This window comes from Papilio polytes, unplaced genomic scaffold (genome assembly GCF_000836215.1).
Source record: "Papilio polytes unplaced genomic scaffold, Ppol_1.0 DF822733.1, whole genome shotgun sequence".
NCBI lineage: Eukaryota > Metazoa > Arthropoda > Insecta > Lepidoptera > Papilionidae > Papilio > Papilio polytes.
The window spans coordinates 2,330,028-2,349,621 of NW_013526471.1; the positions used below are offsets into that span (position 1 = coordinate 2,330,028).

Sequence of the window (19,594 nt, forward strand, 5' to 3'; positions counted from 1 at the left end):
ATCTAAGCAATCTATAGAGGAATAGCGGCCATTAGTATGGTCCTATTCGAAAAAAAATCCTATGTTACACTAGCTGTTGCCCGTGACTTCGACCACGCAATGTTAAGATAAAAAAGTAGCCTATAATATGCCCGTGTATGTCAGCTACCCTCCAGTGAAAATCCGGTCAAAATCAGTCCAGCTATTTCGGAGATTACCCGGAACCCGGAACACAAATTCATTATATTCCCGAAATCTGGATTTTTTTTTTGATATTACAGACACTCCAATTTTATTATATATATATAGAAGATATAGCTATAGATAGATTGTCTGATACATTAAAACGTTTTGACAATATTGCCATCCTCGCGTATTTTCTTTGAAAAAATAATAGCAATATTTTTTATACGACAGTGCCACGCTATTTGCAATGCAATTATCAGATATATTAAACTAGCTTTCGCTCTCGACTCCGTCCGCGTGTAATTAAAATAAACAAAAGTGAGTAGCCTATGTGTTCTTCCAGACTATCCTCTACATCTACACAAAATTTCATCGAAATCCGTTGAGCCGTTTAGGATACAAACTCTAACAAACATCCATCTATCTATCTAAACTTTTGCATTTATAATATTAGTATGATTAGTATGATTATATATCGCAATTGGTTAAAATTAACCTAAATTCATGTTCAAGTTATAACACGCTAAGAATACTTATCTCTTATAACCAGGTTAAGCTTTACTGTGAATCCAGAATGCTTCCAATATTGAGTTCTTTTGTAGAAGACGTCGGTGCTCATATTGGAAATTAAAGATTATATCTGCATAACGAGCTCTTGCCTAAGAATTAAGCACACTTGAAGTTGCAATATTGAGTTTATTTAAACAAGTTTAGCTTTTATTGCTAACTTATAAGGTACGTTTTCGGGTAACATGAATATAATAACAATCTTATTAATTCCAGTAATATAACAAATGCAAAAGTTTATGTGTATTTTTGTTTTGTTTACTGCCTAAACAGATCTCGATTAAATAAAGCATGATGTAAAGTCTGGAGGAACAAATACGTTGTTTAATTTTTTTATTATTATTAAATCCACCGGATACAGTCGCGGGCGAAAGCTAGTCAATTATAAATTGCGACGTTTAGATGGTTGTTATAGCTGTTATGAGTTTTTTTGTAAAATTTTAAATCACAATGGTATAAGCATTATTGTTCAAAGTCTATGGGCAGCGATGACTTCACTAGTTAAGTAATACTAAGTAATCAAATCCTGTTAGTTTGAGAAATTTCTAGATTAACTAACATAAAAATATATTTTCTCATTTGTTACCTAGACTGTCAAAATTGATAATATATTTATGTCAGACCAGAGCAGCAAAACATATAAAAAATCTTGATATCGAACAACCAATAAATTATTTCCAATTCAACAAATGACCTCTAAACATGTCCTGTTAATCGAAGTTTGTTATATCACGCAGTCAAAGTTTATCCATAACACGAGCACAAATCACCGAAGGAAAAGGCAATAAATAAATTGTGTGGATAACGTAGAACGAGACAAGTTTAAAATTCCGTCGCGATCAAAGTTGCGCCGCGAAGCAAAAAGATAAGGCGACTTGCACACGAACAGACGCGAACCCGGACTGCGCGTCGCTTCCGTTCCCTCTACCGAACATTATTCATAGTCTGAGCGTTCAAACTTCCGGCTATACATGACGAAAGTTCAGAGGAATTGCTGTTGACTTACTATGACCATCTACCGTATGCGATATCCGGATGCAATAAAATAGACTCTTTGAATTTTTATTCAGGCAATATGCTCAAATTACTCGTAGTTTTAAGTCTCGATACTCATAACTACGTGAACATCGGTGGCTCAGTGGTTTAAGCACTTGACTTGTAATCTACAGGTCTTGGGTTCGAATCCCGCTGTGTACCAATGTGATTTTCGATTTTTCGAATTTTCATATGTACATAATTTACCCGACGTTCTTACGGTAAAGGAAAACATCGTGATGCAACCTACACATATCGGCGAAGAATTTAAAAATATGTGGGAAGTCGACCAATCCGCACTGGGCCAGCGTGGTTGACTATGGCCTCATCACCCTAATTTAGGGTAGGCTCCGAGCCCCTCGGTGGGGATATAGTGAGCTGGTGATGATGATGAGTCATAACTACGGAAATTATCTACTCGAATTCTATTTTAGAGTAGCTAACGAAACTTGTTAGCAATGTTGTAATTAAGCGATCAGCATGTTTAAATAATCAACGCACATATTTGTATAAAAGGAAATAACTCGTTTGCAAATAAATAACTATTACCAGTATTTAACTAAGTCGAAAAACATAACATTTCGTTGGAACTACACTATTAAAATAGTAATAAAATAATAATACCAATCGCATAATCTTATTAATGTTGTTAATGCGAAAGTTTAGATGGATGGATGTTTGTTAGAGTTTGTAGCCTAAACGGCTGAATGGATCACAAAGAATCTTGAAGTTAGGAAGAACACATACGCTGCTTACTTTTGTTTCATTTTTTTATATGAGGAAGGAGTCGCGGGCGAAAGCTAGTCAGTTAATAAAGTTACAACATTGTAACTTTTTAGCAATGTTACTTTGTCCTCGAAAATTAGCGACAAGAATAAACAAATAAAATAAATCAATGCTCAATATCTATATGTCAGAAGAATTAATTATGAACCGCATAATTCTAGTGAATAGGCGGAGGAAGCCTTTGTGTTAGCGCAAAAAGACAAAACAATACCGGCTTTTGTCTCTTTTAGAGGGCGTTCTAAGTTCCCGGAATTTCTAATAAAAAAACTCGCAAATTCAATTTGCCACTTCCCAAACTCAAGAATAAAGACGAATAAAAAGTATATTTTGTATTCCGTTCTTGATGTATGAATGTAGAGAAGTGAAATGATTGATCTTCTAAGATATTACGTTAAAACCAGAGCATTATCCGAGATGAAATTTGCGTTCAAATATAATTTGCCTCATTTCTTTGAAGCCTCAAGGGTACGTTGAAGAAATTTGTAATATTTTATGGCAGTTATTATTTTACTTATTTACGTGAAATAAATTCATCGAACACAGTAGTCGTTACTAACAAATATTTGTATTTTTACTAGAAATAGAGCTAAAACCTAAAAGATCGTCGGTGGCTCAGTGTTTTAAGCACTTGACTTGTAATCTACAGGTCTTGGGTTTGAATCCCGCCATGTCCCAATGTGATTTTCGATTCTTCGAATTTTCATACGTTTTAATTTACCCGACGTTCTTACGGCGAAGGAAAACAACGTGATGCCTGCACATTATCGGCGAAGAAATTCAAAGATATGTGTGAAGTCAACCAACCCGCATTGGGCCATCGAGGTTGACTATGACCTAGTCACACTAATTTAGGGTAGGCTCCGAGCCCCTCGTTGGAGACGTATAGTGAGCTGGTGATGATGATGATGAGAGCTAAATATATATCGAGATATTGTTGTTGCTGGTAATACATATATTGAAATAATTGAATCCTAATCAATTTATTAGTCTTAGAAGGTTTACGAAACAAATTCACTGCACGAGATAAAATTAGAAACGTTGTGATTGCAAGATTTGAACGTAAAAACTTTTGTTCCTTTTAAGAAAAAACGACAAAATAAATTATATAAGAATTTAAATAACAAAAGATTGAAATGTCATTGACGTCAAATAATGAAAATATTACCATAATCTCATTCTTTGCTATATGTAAAATAAAAATCATATACAATCTGGTAGGGAATGGAAATTTAAATAGGAGCAAATTTGATGGAAGGGGAAATTGGTGTTGTGTTACATCGCAAATTTAGAGGGGTTCCGAGGGGTTCCGTGGAGATGTGATTCAATAATACTACAGGAAGATATCGATATTAGGTAGCGGTTACAATAACTTTATAATACAATCCGTAGTTACTTAATGAAGAACAAACTTAAACATTTGAGAAATTGTCATCATAATTCTTAGTATCTCACCAAATTTTCATTGCCTCAAGAACAGAAACATTTTCATTACATTTGGACACGAAAAAGATGAACCTTATATTTTCGTAAAAATACTTTGGTAGTGGAAACTAGCGATTGAAAATACATAATTGCGATATGTATAACTACGTTAATCTTGTTGATATAAAACAAACGTATTAAGGCAATAAATCGATCCATCAAACGGATTTACAATCAATCTTAATTAATTAGCAAGATAGTGAAAACTGACACTAGCTTTTGCCGTCGACTTCGTAAGCAGAATGTGAAAACTACAGGTGTTTCTCGTTGGACCGATCAGCCCACTGATCAAACCATTGGAATTTATTCTACTGAAACGATGGAATACAAACAATTAATGGACATAAAGAAAACATCCTAACGGATCGATCGATTGATGAGCTATTATGTGTGACGATCGGTCCAACGGGAAACGCCCAAAAAACTTGTCAAGTGACATATGTAAAGTATTTAAAATATATATCAAATGTCAATCAGATTGTTTTGATCCGTTTGGCCTTATCGCAGTTACATGGCAACAAAATCTATCAATCTATCTAAACCTTAGTGTTTTACGATTAGATTTAAGATTATTGAAGTATGATACGTTATCTTGTTGTCTTAACGAGGTAAAATCAAAATACAGTGTTAATTCGTAACACGGAACTGTATTAACATTGTGAAAAGCGTTCGCGGAAAAATACGGTTTCGTATTCTGCAGATAAATGAACGTACCACCGCCGCCTCATCGGAATGCCTCACGTTACACTTCATTACGATATGTTTTCCTTTCCTGAAACATGACTATAGTATTAGTCAAGATTTCAACTCCAAATTTAATAATAAACCAGTTTGAGCCCGCGGCTCCGTCGGTAAAAAACAAAAGTATTTAACTATGTATATTTCCAGACGATCATCCACGTCTATGCTAAATTCAATCGAAATCCGTTCAGACGTTTAGGCTACAGATTCAAAGAAACATTCATCCATCCATTTATCTAAACTTACGCATTAGTAATATCACAAATAAGACTGTTTTCCTTTATTTATTTGTTTTTACTTCACGCATCTAGACACCAGATGTCCTTATAGATCTCAGGTACAGCTACTAAACCTTTCAGTTGACTATAGGTGACTACTAAAGGGCACTTGATTCTCTGTTTCATAAAAACGATAGAACTCGTATCTTAGTATGACCAACGTCCTTGTCTTTATCAGTTTAATCTCGCAAAGCTTCCCGTCTAAAGTGCGTGCAACATCCGAATGGAAAGCGTCACGTCGTGTTCATTATCATTTGTATTCAGAGTCGTCGGGGTGCTGGGTGCGCGGGGGGAGGGGTGCACCTGGAGGGCTGTCAGCCAACATGATTTATGTCTGTGCAAAAGTGAACAAAACTCCGCCGCTTTGTATGGAAATGTTCATCCTTTTCTTGACGGCCTTTTGTTGCTTGAAATTTGAATATTTCGTCCTCATGATACGAATCTAATTTCCCGGATTTTAATTAACAAATAAGACGTTCTGGGAATAAATGTTCTAAGAACTGTTAAGCTTAGGGTTTTGTCTTTCAATAACTATGACCTCCTAGTTCAGTATTTACATGTAAATGTACCATGTTTATATAGGTGTACATATAAACATGGCACATAACACAATAAGCCATCTTTTCTAGACTACATAGTATAAAAAGTCGCATTCTGTCTGTCTCTATGTAGGCTTAGATCTTTAAAAGTACCTAAAAGATATTGATTTAGGATTTTTATAAATAGATACAGTGATAATATAGTACAGAAATACTGAATTTAGAGGTTTCTAATATTACGTAAATAAACATTTATGTATAAGCATTGGACCCGTGCGAAGCAGATACGAGACGCTAATATTTTAACAAATTTGATTAGACTACATGTTTATCCGGACTTTTTTTTACGTATAGGCATTCATTTTTTAAGTGATAGTAGGTCAATATTTGTCGTGCGTTTATTTGTTAAAAGATTTTTGTTTTTCTTTAAAGTATCGTAGTTTAGAGAGGAGGGTTTTTCATTTTTTGTATGAAATTAAATTAATTACCTAGTCACAGAAGTAATTCTTTTGAAATCGAAAAATTATCTTAATGATATTACACAATTAAGAACTCGACTACTGAGTATTTGTTCATCAAACGTTTTCCCACAATTTATAATAAGATTCTTCTTTAGAATATCCTATAAACCAATCACGATCTTTCAAGGACAAGGAGTAGTTTTATATCGAAAAACTTTTTTTTTTTAATGCTTTGAAAAACATTTATTGAATAAAAACCAACATTTATTGAGACATCGAAGACTTTGCAAACATTTTGATTACAGTATTACATTTCATGGCGCATACTTTGGACAATATTTCTTAAAAATGCGTTCCCAGAATTCCAGTTCATCCTTGTCTGGTGCAGTACCGGCCACTAAATTAGTACCGATGTCCAAATAGTCCTGGCCTTCTAGAGAGTATGGTTTCCAAATAACGCCGAGACTTTCATCGGGTGTTGGGTTACTGTGAATAAAACAATATACAATAAATAACATTGTTAAACAGATACAAAATAAATATCAGTTATAATGACATCATATCTTACCCGTATTTAGCAAAATTCGTCCAAAGTTTTGATACTTGGTCTATTAGTTTGAAGACTCGTGGAATATGGATATTTGGGTCATTTGCGGTGAACATTTTCATAGGGAACATATAGGGAAGTTCATCACAATGACAGGCTACATCCCTATCTCCCACGACATCTTCGACTCCCATTACGCGCTTGAAAATATTCAATTCTGATTTGCAGGTAAATGAATAAAGGTAAACCTTATTTTTGCCTCTTTTTGCACACATTTTTTGAAATAGGATTGTGGGATACTTAAAGTATTCAGTACCAACATACTGTTGCAACGAGAACCAGTTGTCCATAGAAACGTCCTCATCTTTAAAATAGTAATTCTTTATCATTTTGCCTACTTCTATTTGATCGACTAAAGGACAATGTAAAGCGATTGGTCTCGGTACGAAAAATTCGGGATACTTATTCGATTGGGAGAACATTTTTGGGAGGTTTTGACCGCATCCTCCCATGAATAAAACTCCCTCATCGTCAGTGTAGCCTTCCATAATATCCACACCTTCATGTATACCAGAATTACGTAATACTTCAATAGCTTCGCTAGCCATGAACCGTTCGTTGTTTCCAAATTGTTTTTCCGCAGTTACACTAAAGGGCACCATAAAAGCTGCTTTGTTTGTTTCCAGATACGTTACTGTGACGTATTTATTAATAAGTGCGTCAACAGGTTGTGCTTTTAAAAATTTCAATACTTCGTTTACGTCTTTTGAAGTACATCCTAGTTCCCTAGCTAATTGGAATGATCTTTCTGTAGTCCTAAAATTAGTTCCCCAACAAGTGATAGCCTGTCCACTTTGTGGTATGGCTCTCTTAAACAATCCTTTGCTCATAGGTGACAAAAGGTGGAAGGAAACACTCACACCTCCGGCACTTTCTCCGAAAATTGTAACGTTGTTAGGATCTCCTCCAAAGTTGCTTATATTCTTTTGTACCCATCTAAGTGCAGCAACCTGATCTTTCATGCCGGCATTACCCGCTGCGTCTTCCGTGTCCAGGCAAAGAAATCCGAGAACGTCGAGTCTATAGTTAAGTGTGACGAGAATAACATCATTTCTTACTAAGTAATCTGGTCCGTACATCTGATCGGAACCACTTCCGCTTGTTAAACCTCCTCCGTGAATCCAAACCATGACCGGCAGCGGTTTGGACGGTGTTATATTCGGAGAGAATACATTGAGGTATAAGCAGTCTTCGCTTCCAGCAACGAACTTTCTAAGAAAGAAAGCATCGTATTGTTGACATGAATCTCCTAATTTCTTAGCATCTCGCACTCCGCTCCAAGGTTTTGGTGGCAAAGGGGCCTGTACGCAAAAAAAAACGTGTATGATAAAATCACAGAAGGAAAGCTGTAAGAAAAAAAATTAAAACATAGCTGCTATTTAATTTACATTTTGTGAAAGTCATATGTTTTCTCTAATTCTAAAATGGATTCCTGTCTAGTTACATGTGCTAAGTATTGAGCGTTTGCAGGTTTATATTTATAGATTGAATTTTTTTTGACTGAGTTGTCACTGTTTGCCTCGCAGAGGCATTTACAGATTCACCGGGCTTGAGGTGGCTGAGCGCAGATGGCGCTTAGCCTAAACCTCTTTTATCAGTAACTAGGCTCGAGGGTTCCCTCAGGAGCCTCGGCTCAGGCCGTTACTTCGTTATTATTACTGTATTGGGAGTCGATTGAGATGGAAGCTAGGATGGTAGATAGGTAGAGAAAGGTAGCGAGGGGGTAGAGGAGATACACGCGGCTATATCATGTACCACAATGTACCATGTTGACAAAATAGAAGAATTATTATATATAAAAAATGCTTTCATTAATTTTGCATTAATAAAATTGTGAAAAAAAAAAACAGAATTTTAAATTTACATCAGATTTACCTTGAACCTGAGGTCTCCTAGAGGAGGCTGTGCGTATGGAATGCCTTTGAAGCTGAATATCTTTCCCCCATACTCGTTGTTGATCACCTCTCCTTCTAAAATGCCGTCGCTAATTCTTACCTGAACCATATTGGTACTCTACTGAAACTGTTTTTACAAGCAACTGAATGAGAAACGCAGAGACGTCTCATTATAAAGAAAATTTTGTGCCGATTCATTCAATCGCTTCGCAGACGCTATTTCTTATCATACGATAAGCTGTTTCCCACGGCTGATTCCGTATAGTTTATAACAATCTTTCTTCCCAAATTTAGACATTTTTGTACGAAAATTGAGTGGTTGAGTAGAATTTGTTACATAGATTATAAGCAGATAATTAAAAAACTAAAAACCTTAATGACTAAAGCTTAAAATTATAAAATAACTCGAAAACATAAATGGAAAGACATTTATGCGAGTGAGATCCTCATGTCCACTGTAGATTTTTTGTGACGATGTAAAATACCCTGTGAATTCGATTCACACCTCAAAATCCATTTAGTTGTTTTTAGGCTGTCACAATGAAATGTACGAACAACACGCCCGCATACATAAAAACAAGATATTCTGAAAAAACAAAACACTAAAAAGTTATTCAAAAATATTTACAAGAAGGACAACTGAATAAAACAATACGTACGTACAAACTGAAACATTTAAGAAACAGGCACCATAATTATTAGAATCTCACCAAGTTTTCATTGCCTTAAGAAGATAAACATTGTCATCTTTTTTATTATATTTGATAACGAAAAATAGGAATCAGTTTTTGCACAAATGCTTCAGCAGGGGAAACTCGAGATTGAAAATACATAATCGTGATTGACATAATTTAATCTTGTCTTGTGTTGACATAAAACAAACGTATTAAGACAATAAATCGATTCATCAAAAGGAGTTACAATCAATCTTAATTAATTAACAAGACAGTGAAAATAGACACTAGCTTTTGCCCTCGACTTCGTAAGCGGAATCCGAAAACTACGGTTGTTTCCCGTTGGACCGATCGTCACATTGGGATTTATTCTACTTGGACGATGGAATACATACAATTAATGGACATAATGAGAAGAAATCACAACGGATCGATTGATTAATGAACTGATATGTGTGACGGTCTAATGGGAAACGCCAAAAAAACTTCTCAAGTGACCTATGTAAAGTATTTAAAATATATATCAAATGTTAATCAGAGTGTTTTGATCCGTTTGGCCTTATCGCAGTTACATGGTAACAAAAATCTATCCATCTATCTAAATCTTAGTATTTTACGATTATAATTTAAGATATATCAGTTGGTCCAATAATAATTTGACAAGCGCGCAACAAATATAAATAAAGCAATAATTTGTGCGATAAGGAAGTTTGTTCATAAGTGGATAAAACTGGTTATCACAAGACTGTATTTGTTATTATTTTGATATTGTTTAAATATATGCTAACTCATATCGCTACTACATTTCGATACCTATAGTGTTCTTATAAGATTTTGGTTATTTTTATCAAAAAGTTATTGCATCATATTTATGCTAATACTTACTTCAATTTAATATTTATAAGATTAAAAACTAAAAACAAAAACATGAATTCACTTTTATTTAGTTTTACAAAAGTTACACTTTCTCTATACCATACTAGAGATTCTAGTCCTATTCCCTCTGTCCACAATATTCCTACAAGGAGAGAATGGGCAGGGAAAGTAAATTTGGCGAGGGCTTGAACCTATATTCAAGGGAAAAAAACCTCTATCTGTGTGTCCTCTGTCACTTGAAGGTAGGCACCATGTCTGCAAATGCGGATGTATGGCAGCGGTTGCTTCGCTATTTAGGCGAATTCCGGTGGCCGTTTATCCGTTTTTCAGCATGTGACTTAATGTAATCCCTGAAGAGAGGAAGAGAGAGTCCACAGTGCGCCGCCAGCTACCTATAACCTGGGCACTTAATCTAAAATAAATTAGTTTTCGTCTGAGACTCTATCCTTATAAGGTAAAAAACCTATGTGTTCTTTCAGACTGTCCTCTAAGTCTGTGCCAAATTTAATTGAAATCCGTTCAGTCGTTTAGGCTACAAACTCTAACAAGCATTCAGCCATCTAAACTTTTGCATTTATAATATCAGTAAGAAGTAAGATTCTTTTGATGTTTTACATTACTGTTTAAGCACTTACTCTATTTTCAATGTTATGGAGGTGCGCACACTATTCGATAAATAGTTGAAAGTCAGTACAACAACCGTATCCATTGGTTTTTTAGAAGAATTTTAATAAATAAAAAGAAGGGGTATTTACATTTCATTCCTTACTCGACCGAGTTCATTGAACTGCAAAACGCTTTTAGCATTTCAGTTTGTTTTTGTGAAAGTGATAAATAAGCTTGTATGAATTATACGTCTCCCTCACCCTTGTACGGAATATTCAGATAATGAATTTAATATGAGTGAAATATTTACTTGCACCAATGTTTATATGAAATATACGAGTAGTTAGTAGTTACTTAGGCGGTGTTTTGACCCATTTGCAGATGATGATTTATATAAGATGTTAACGAGGTTATTAAATACTATGTTTTAACTTTATTTACTTAATAATAATTAAAAGAAAAGTCATTATACTGCACAGCAGTGTGTTGAAAGACACCCATTTCTTATTTGTATTTTGCGTTTGTTTTTTTATTTGTTTTATTTTTTCTAATGTCTTGATCTTATGATACATGACTTTAAAAATTTATAATCACTGCTTCCGGCAATTCGTTATTTATTATTCAACGTCACATTTGGGAAATCTGCTGATAATTATTTTTTAATAATAATGATTCCTGATAATGGTTAATATCAGCAAGCGATAAAAGGGTTAACATATCTTTAACCTATATTGTAATTGAAACACTGCCCAATGTTTTTATGATTAGGCCAGAATACTAATATAGTTAAGCAATTTTAATTAAAAAGTAGCTGATCCCGCGCGACTTCATCCGCATAAAATTTTAAAATTTTATTTTGAAAATGAAAAATGAAATGAAACAATGTATTAAAAACAATAAAAATGAAAATATTTCATTAAATACAATAAATATTAAATTTAAAATAATTAACTATTTTACATTAACTTAAAGTTTTACATTACAGAAAATTTTAAATTGTAGTTATCTTAAGTAATTTTTTATGGTACTTTTTTTTATTTATAAACTTCTACAGACTCTTGGTCCGTACTCTTTTTTGCACAGTTTGTTTTCCTTTTCTTTTTTTATTTCTTTTTTTTTGTTGCATAATCCGTATATCACTAGTAAGTTCCTTTTTTTTAAATACAATATACTACTGCTTTTACTTATACTAGCGCGACAGTTGCCAGTGGCGATGGATGTATCATTGAACCGAGTCTATGTAATTTTTTTCAGATATTTGTTTTTTGATTGTTTGATTGATTAGAGGACAATGTATAGCGATTGATCTCGGTACGAAAAATTCAGGATATGTGTTGGCCTGGTTGAACATTTCAGAGACGCTATAACCGCACCCTAGGAATAAAACTCCCTCATCTTCCGTATATCCTTCCATAACATCCACACCTTCATGTATACCAGAATTACATAATACTTCAATAGCTTCGTCGACATAAAACGTTCATTATTTCCAAATTGTTTTTCTAGAATAATATTAAAGGGCACAATAAGAGCTTCTTTCTTTAATTCCGTATAGTCATTGTAACGTGTTTCTTAACAAGTGCTTCAATAGGCTGTGTCTATGTGCCTATCGTACTTTGAGTTACACCCTAGATCTCGAGCTAATTGCAGTGATCTGTCTTTAACCATAAAGCCTGTTGCCTAATGCGTATTAAAGAGTCCACTTTGTGGTATTGCTCTCTTAAACAATCCTTTACGTATAGATGATATAAGGTAAAAACAAACGCTGCCCTCTCCGGCACTTTCTACAAAAATTATGGAATAAACAATTATGTCGCTATTGTAAAACCACTGAGGTTTTTTTAGCGTTTTACTATATAAAAACAGTTTTAACACAATTTTGTATTCTTAAAAGCAAGTGAAAAAATGTGTTTTTTTTATTTTTTTTTCAAATTGAGAACTAAACTACTGAGTGTTTTTTCATCAATCGTTTTTCCACAATTTACAATAAGAATCTTTTTTAGAATATCATATAAGCCTATCACGATCTTTAAAGACAAGGAGTATTTTTATATCGAAAATTAAAATTATTTTCTTTTCTAAAATTCTGTGAAAAAAACTTTATTAAAAAAAAACCAACATTTGTCGTTACATCGAAATCTTTGTAAATATTTTTTTACAGTATTATATTTCATGGCGCATACTTTGGACAATATTTCTTGAAAATGCGTTCCCAGAATTCCAGTTCATCCTTGTCTGGTGCAGTACCGGCCACTAAATTAGTACCGATGTCCAAATAGTCCTGGCCTTCTAGAGAGTATGGTTTCCAAATAACGCCGAGACTTTCATCAGGTGTTGGGTTACTGTGAAGAAAACAATATATAATAAATAACATTATTAAACAAATACAAAATAAATACCAGTTATAATGACATTATATCTTACCCGTATTTAGCAAAATTCGTCCAAAGTTTTGACACTTGGTCTATTAGTTTGAAGACTCGTGGAATATGGATATTTGGGTCATTTGCGGTAAACATTTTCATAGGGAACATATAGGGAAGTTCATCACAATGACAGGCTACAGCCCTATCTCCTACGACATCTTCGACTCCCATTACGCGCTTGAAAATATTCAATTCTGATTTGCAGGTAAATGAATAAAGGTAAACCTTATTTTTGCCTCTTTTTGCACACATTTTTTGAAATAAGATCGTGGGATACTTAAAGTATTCAGTACCAACATACTGTTGCAACGAGAACCAGTTGTCCATAGAAACGTCCTCATCTTTAAAATAGTAATTCTTTATCATTTTGCCTACTTCTATTTGATCGACTAAAGGACAATGTAAAGCGATTGGTCTCGGTACGAAAAATTCGGGATACTTATTCGATTGGGAGAACATTTTTGGGAGGTTTTGACCGCATCCGCCCATGAATAAAACTCCCTCATCGTCAGTGTAGCCTTCCATAATATCCACACCTTCATGTATACCAGAATTACGTAATACTTCAATAGCTTCGCTAGCCATGAACCGTTCGTTGTTTCCAAATTGTTTTTCCGCAGTTACACTAAAGGGCACCATAAAAGCTGCTTTATTTGTTTCCAGATACGTTACTGTAACGTATTTATTAATAAGTGCGTCAACAGGTTGTGCTTTTAAAAATTTCAATACTTCCTTTACGTCTTTTGAAGTACATCCTAGTTCCCTAGCTAATTGGAATGATCTTTCTGTAGTCCTAAAGTTAGTTCCCCAACAAGTAATAGCCTGTCCACTTTGTGGTATGGCTCTCTTAAACAATCCTTTGCTCATGGGTGATAAGAGGTGGAAGGAAACACTCACACCTCCGGCACTTTCTCCGAAAATTGTAACGTTGTTAGGATCTCCTCCAAAGTTGCTTATATTCTTTTGTACCCATCTAAGTGCAGCAACCTGATCTTTCATGCCGGCATTACCCGCTGCGTCTTCCGTGTCCAGGCAAAGAAATCCGAGGACGTCGAGTCTATAGTTAAGTGTGACGAGAATAACATCATTTCTTACTAAGTAATCTGGTCCGTACATCTGATCGGAACCGCTTCCGCTTGTTAAACCTCCTCCGTGAATCCAAACCATGACCGGCAGCGGTTTGGACGGTGTTATATTCGGAGAGAATACATTGAGGTATAAGCAGTCTTCGCTTCCAGCAACGAACTTTCTAAGAAAGAAAGCATCGTATTGCTGACATGAATCTCCTAACTTCTTAGCATCTCGCACTCCGCTCCAAGGTTTTGGTGGCAAAGGGGCCTGTACGACAAAAAAACGTGTGTAATAAAATCACAGAAGCAAAGCTGTAAAAAAAAAAATTAAAACATAGCTACTACTCATAAATATATACGCGATCGAATCAGTATATTAGTGGTTAGATTTTGAAATTTAATTTACATTTTGTGAGATTGAAGAAGTCATATGTTTTCTTTAATTCTAAAATTGATTCCTGTCTAGTCACATGTAACAAGTGCTAAGTATTGAGCGTTTTGAAGAGGCATTTGCAGATTCAACGGGCTTGAGGTGGCCGAGCGCAAATGGCGCTTAGCCTAAACCGCTTTTATCAGTAACTAGGCTCTAGTGCTCCCTCAGGAGCCTTGGCTCGGACCGTTACTTCGTTAGTATTACCGGATTGGGAACCGATTGAGATGGAAGCTACGATGGTAGGTAGGTAGAAGAGGGTAGTGAGGGGGTAGAGAGGATGCACGCGGCTATATCATATATTACCTTTTTTAAATCCCATGTTCACGAAATAGAAGAATTATGAGATGTATAAAAAAATGATTTTAGAAATCTTTCATTAAAAAAAAAAGTGAAAAAACAAAATTTTAAATTTACATCATATTTACCTTGAACCTGAGGTCTCCTAGAGGAGGCTGTGCGTATGGAATGCCTTTGAAGCTGAATATCTTTCCCCCATACTCGTTGTTGATCACCTCTCCTTCTAAAATGCCGTCGCTAATTCTTACCTGAACCATATTGGTACGCTACTCAAACTGTTTTTACAAGCAACTGAACGAGAAACGCAGAGACGTCTCATTATAAAGAAAATTTTGTGCCGATTCATTCAATCGCTTCGCAGACGCTATTTCTTATCGTAAGATAAGCTGTTTCCCACAGCTGATTCCGTATAGTTTAAAACAATCGTTCTTTCACAGATTTAGACATTTTTGAACGACAATTGAGTGGTTGAGTAGAATTTGTTACATAGAGTATAAGTAGATAATTAAAAAACTAGAAACCCTAATGATTATAACTTAAAATTAATAAATAACACGAAAACATAAAAGGAAAGAGATATATAAAGAATTTAATGCGAGTGAGATTCTCATGTCCACTGTAGATTTTTTGTAACTATGTCAAATACCCTGTGAATTTTATTCACACTTCATTTTCATTGCCTCAAGAAGAGAAACATTGTCATCTTTGTCATTATAATTGAAAACGAATATATTTCCTATACGAACCAGATTTTGCACAAATGCTTCAGCAGTGGAAACTCGCGATTGTAAATACATAGTAATTGTGATTTACATACTTTAATCTTGTCTTATGTTGACATAAAACAAACGTATTAAGACAATAAATCGATCCATCAAACGGAGTTACAATCGATTTTAATTAATTAGCAAGATAGTGAAAAAAGGACACTAGCTTTTGCCCTCGACTTCGTAAGCGGAATCCGAAAACTACGGGTGTTTCCCGTTGGACCGATCGGTCCACCGATCGATCGTCCCATTGGGATTTATTCTACTAGAACGATGGAATACATACAATTAATAGACATAATGAATAAAAATTCCAACGGATCGATCGATTGATGAGCTGATATATGTGACTATCGGTTCAACGGGAAACTCCCAAAAAACTTGACAAGTGACCTATGTAAAGTTTTTAAAATATATATCAAATATCAATCAGAGTGTTTTGATCCGTTTGGCCTTATCGCAGTTACATGGCAACAAAACTCTATCCATCTATCGAAACCTTAGTGTTTTACGATTAGATTTAAAATTAATGAAGTATGTATGATACGTTATCTTGTTGTCTTAACGAGGTAAAATCAAAATACAGTGTTAATTCGTAACACGGAACTGTATTTATATTATGAAAAGCGTTCGCGGAAAAATACGGTTTTATATTCTGCAGATAAATGATCATTCCACCGCCGCTTTATCGGAATGCCTCACGATAAACTTCATTACGATATGTTTTCCCTTCCTGAAATATGGCTATATTATTAGTCAAGACTTTAACTTCGAATTTATTAATTAACTAGTTTAAGCAAGCGTCTCCATCCGCGTGGTACTAAAAACAAAACAAAAAGTCGCTTATGTATTCTTGTAGATGATCCATCACGTCTATGCCATTTTTACCAAATTTTTTCAGGCGTTTAGGCTACAAACTATAACAATCCGTCCATCTTCGCAATTATAATATTACTAAGACTGTTATAACATTAGAGGTGTTTAATTTTAAATAAATTAACACATTTACCTACAACGCGTCGGCAAAAAACGAGAATTGTTGCAAACCGTCCAAAAGCGATAAGTTGCATATTTGGGGCATGTTTTGCGACATGAAAGATATTAGCTTCTCCAACTCATTATGATGGGCAAAGTCGCAGACAGAAGACGCGTTGTAAGGAAAAGGAAATCATGGCTAAGAAACATCCGGGAGTGGACAAGTATCGCCAGCGTCGAACAACTTTTTCGCTTGGCACAGGACAGGGTGAGATTCGCTGAGCTGACGGCCAACCTCCAGTAATGGAGAGGCATTAGAAGAAGAAGAAGAAGAACACATTTACGTATAAGTATAAACCCGTCGTCCAGTCCAAATACCGCTGGCAAGATGCCGTAGAGCTGGATCGACGTGAGCTAGAGTCGATCAACTGGCGACAACGCAGGACAGACGAGGCTTCGCTCTCTCGTGTCGGAGGCCAAGAACCACTTTGGTTCGCTGCGCCAACGCAGTAACAGTAACGTATAAGTATTGGACCCGTGCGAGTAGCTAGTATTTTAATAAGTGTATAGGGTACACGAGTGGGGGAAAATTAAAGGTCCTCATTGACGCTCATAGACAACACCAGAGGAACAACAGATCCATGGCTTTCAAATGCTCGAACAACTAATTAAAAAACCATCAAAATGTAAAATTAATTTTAAAAGCGGCTCTATTAAAACAAGAAATATGTACCGTGTAAATTAAAATAATCTGTACTAATATTATAAAGAGGAGAGATTTGTGTTTTTGTATGTATTGGATTGGCTCGGGGGCTGCTGCGCCGATTTCAAATTCTTTCACCGTTTGTGTGTGAGTAAAATAGTCTAAGTTTCTTTATTATTTTTTATATGTTATAAACTAAGTGACTAGTAGTTACACATAAATCATGTGGGTTCCTGTACCGCTTATAACATTTCCTTATTGTATTTTTAAATTTATGTTTTTGTCCAATAAAAAAAAACCCTACCAATATCTACTTTTACGCCACAAACTCTCATCAATGTCTCAAAGCCTATTTATACATTGCTAATAAGAATATAGATAACAAAAATAAAAATTTAAGTTAAGGTACTCCGTGATAATTCAGCTTTTTAATGGTAAAAGAAATTTTTTAATCGACCTAGTAGTTTTTGAGTTATGACAATACATACAAAAAATCCAAAAATACAAATCTTTCCTCTTAGAATATTCATCATCCACTTGCCCTTATCCCTTATGGAGGGTCGGCACAGTATGTGCTGCTCTTCCATACATCTTACAAAAATAATAAATTTTTAAATGGACCTAGTAGTTTTTGAGTTATTTATTTATTTTTATAGGAATGCCAACAAAATGCCAGTTATGACAATACATACAAAAAATCCAAAAATACAAATCTTTCCTCTTAGAATATAAGTTTATATTATTATATTATAGTTCTAAGTAAAAAGCTAGCCGTTCGGAAGTCATTTACAATTAACTACCGGATTATATTGTTTATTCACTTACCATCTGTTCCATTGGAAACAAATGACAGTCAAAGCCAAGTAACGACTTTGCTGCCTCTTATTGTCATCCAATTACAATAATACTCTTGTAAGAATGCGGTTACCTTTTCTGTTGACGTATTTATTTACTATTTTTGTATGATTATAATATGATGTTTGTTTCCGTGACTGAAAACATTATCTTTTAGATTTGAAAAGAGAACAAAGATTCTTTTAACTGGCTGCAGCTCGCGACTTCGTCCGCGTGAAGTTAAAAAAGCAATAACAAAAAATATATTTTGTTTTAGTCATAGATATGGTGACCTTTGGTATACCTTTGTGGTGAAAGAATTTTCTAAATCGGCCTTGTAGTATATATAGAATAGGATGGGAAGGGGAAGTGGATTTGACGGTGGAGGACATGCATAGGAAGGGGAAATATCTTCTGTATGTGCGTCTCCTCCTCCGTCGGATAAGGGTAGACAAGGCATCTGCAACTGCGGATGTCTATGGGTAGCGGTCGCTTCGCCATTTTGGCTGATCAGGTGGCCGCTTGCTCGTTTGTCACCTTGTGTTATAAAAAAAACTTGTTTACTGACTTTTAATAATTCAAACCTCACGTTCGTTGTGGGTGTCTTATGCGGATGTACTACGACACTCTAAAAAGACGAATAAACAGATACCTCATTTGTCAAAATCGGTTTACCCGTTTAGACTATAGGCACATTGGAATTTACATAGATACAAACTTCAATAACAAACATACGAGAGGAAAATAACTCTTTTTATCAGTCGGGTAACAACAAAACTGTGAAAGATATTAACACTTATATTATGTAAAATATATCAGTTGGCTCAATAATAATTTGATAAGCGCACAATAAATATAAATAAAATAATAATTTGTGCGATAAGAAAGTCTGTTCATAAGTAGATAAAACTGGTTACCACAAGACTATATTTGTTATTATTTTGATATTGTTTAAATATATGCTAACTCATATCGCTACTACATTTCGATACCTATAGTGTTCTTATAAGATTGTGATTATTTTTATCAAAAAGTTATTGCATCATATTTATGCTAATACTTACTTCAATTTAATATTTATTGTAATTAGATTTAAAAAATAAAAACAAAAACATGAATTAAAATTTATTTAGTTTTACAAAAGTACACTTTCTCTATACCATAATAGAGGCTTAATTCTAGTCCTATTCCCTCTGTTCACAATATTCCTACAAGGAGAGGATGGGAAGGATAAATGTATATGGAGGTGCACACTACTAGATATTTAGTTGTGCAACTATAGTGTGTCTAAATAATTTAGATTAGTTTGACAATTCATTTCAAATTTAGTAGGGATGGGTTGTGTAAAATCAGTCATGAATCTTATCGATTGTCGAT

The 19,594-nt window shown here is 34.6% G+C and overlaps 2 protein-coding genes across 2 annotated transcripts; both read right to left on the reverse strand.

Moving 5' to 3' along the window:
- Positions 1–6,296: 6,296 nt before the first annotated feature.
- On the reverse strand, positions 6,297–8,684 carry LOC106105706 (cholinesterase 1-like). Its single transcript, XM_013286133.1, has 3 exons — positions 8,537–8,684; positions 6,623–7,962; positions 6,297–6,540 (listed from the first exon to the last, which is right to left on the reverse strand). Exons 1-3 carry the CDS (start codon positions 8,663–8,665, stop codon positions 6,369–6,371), a joined length of 1,641 nt encoding a protein of 546 aa, XP_013141587.1. The 5' UTR covers positions 8,666–8,684; the 3' UTR covers positions 6,297–6,368.
- Positions 8,685–12,882: 4,198 nt separating this feature from the next.
- LOC106105670 (cholinesterase 1-like) lies at positions 12,883–15,205 on the reverse strand. Its single transcript, XM_013286093.1, has 3 exons — positions 15,067–15,205; positions 13,137–14,476; positions 12,883–13,054 (listed from the first exon to the last, which is right to left on the reverse strand). Exons 1-3 carry the CDS (start codon positions 15,193–15,195, stop codon positions 12,883–12,885), a joined length of 1,641 nt encoding a protein of 546 aa, XP_013141547.1. The 5' UTR covers positions 15,196–15,205.
- Positions 15,206–19,594: the final 4,389 nt, after the last annotated feature.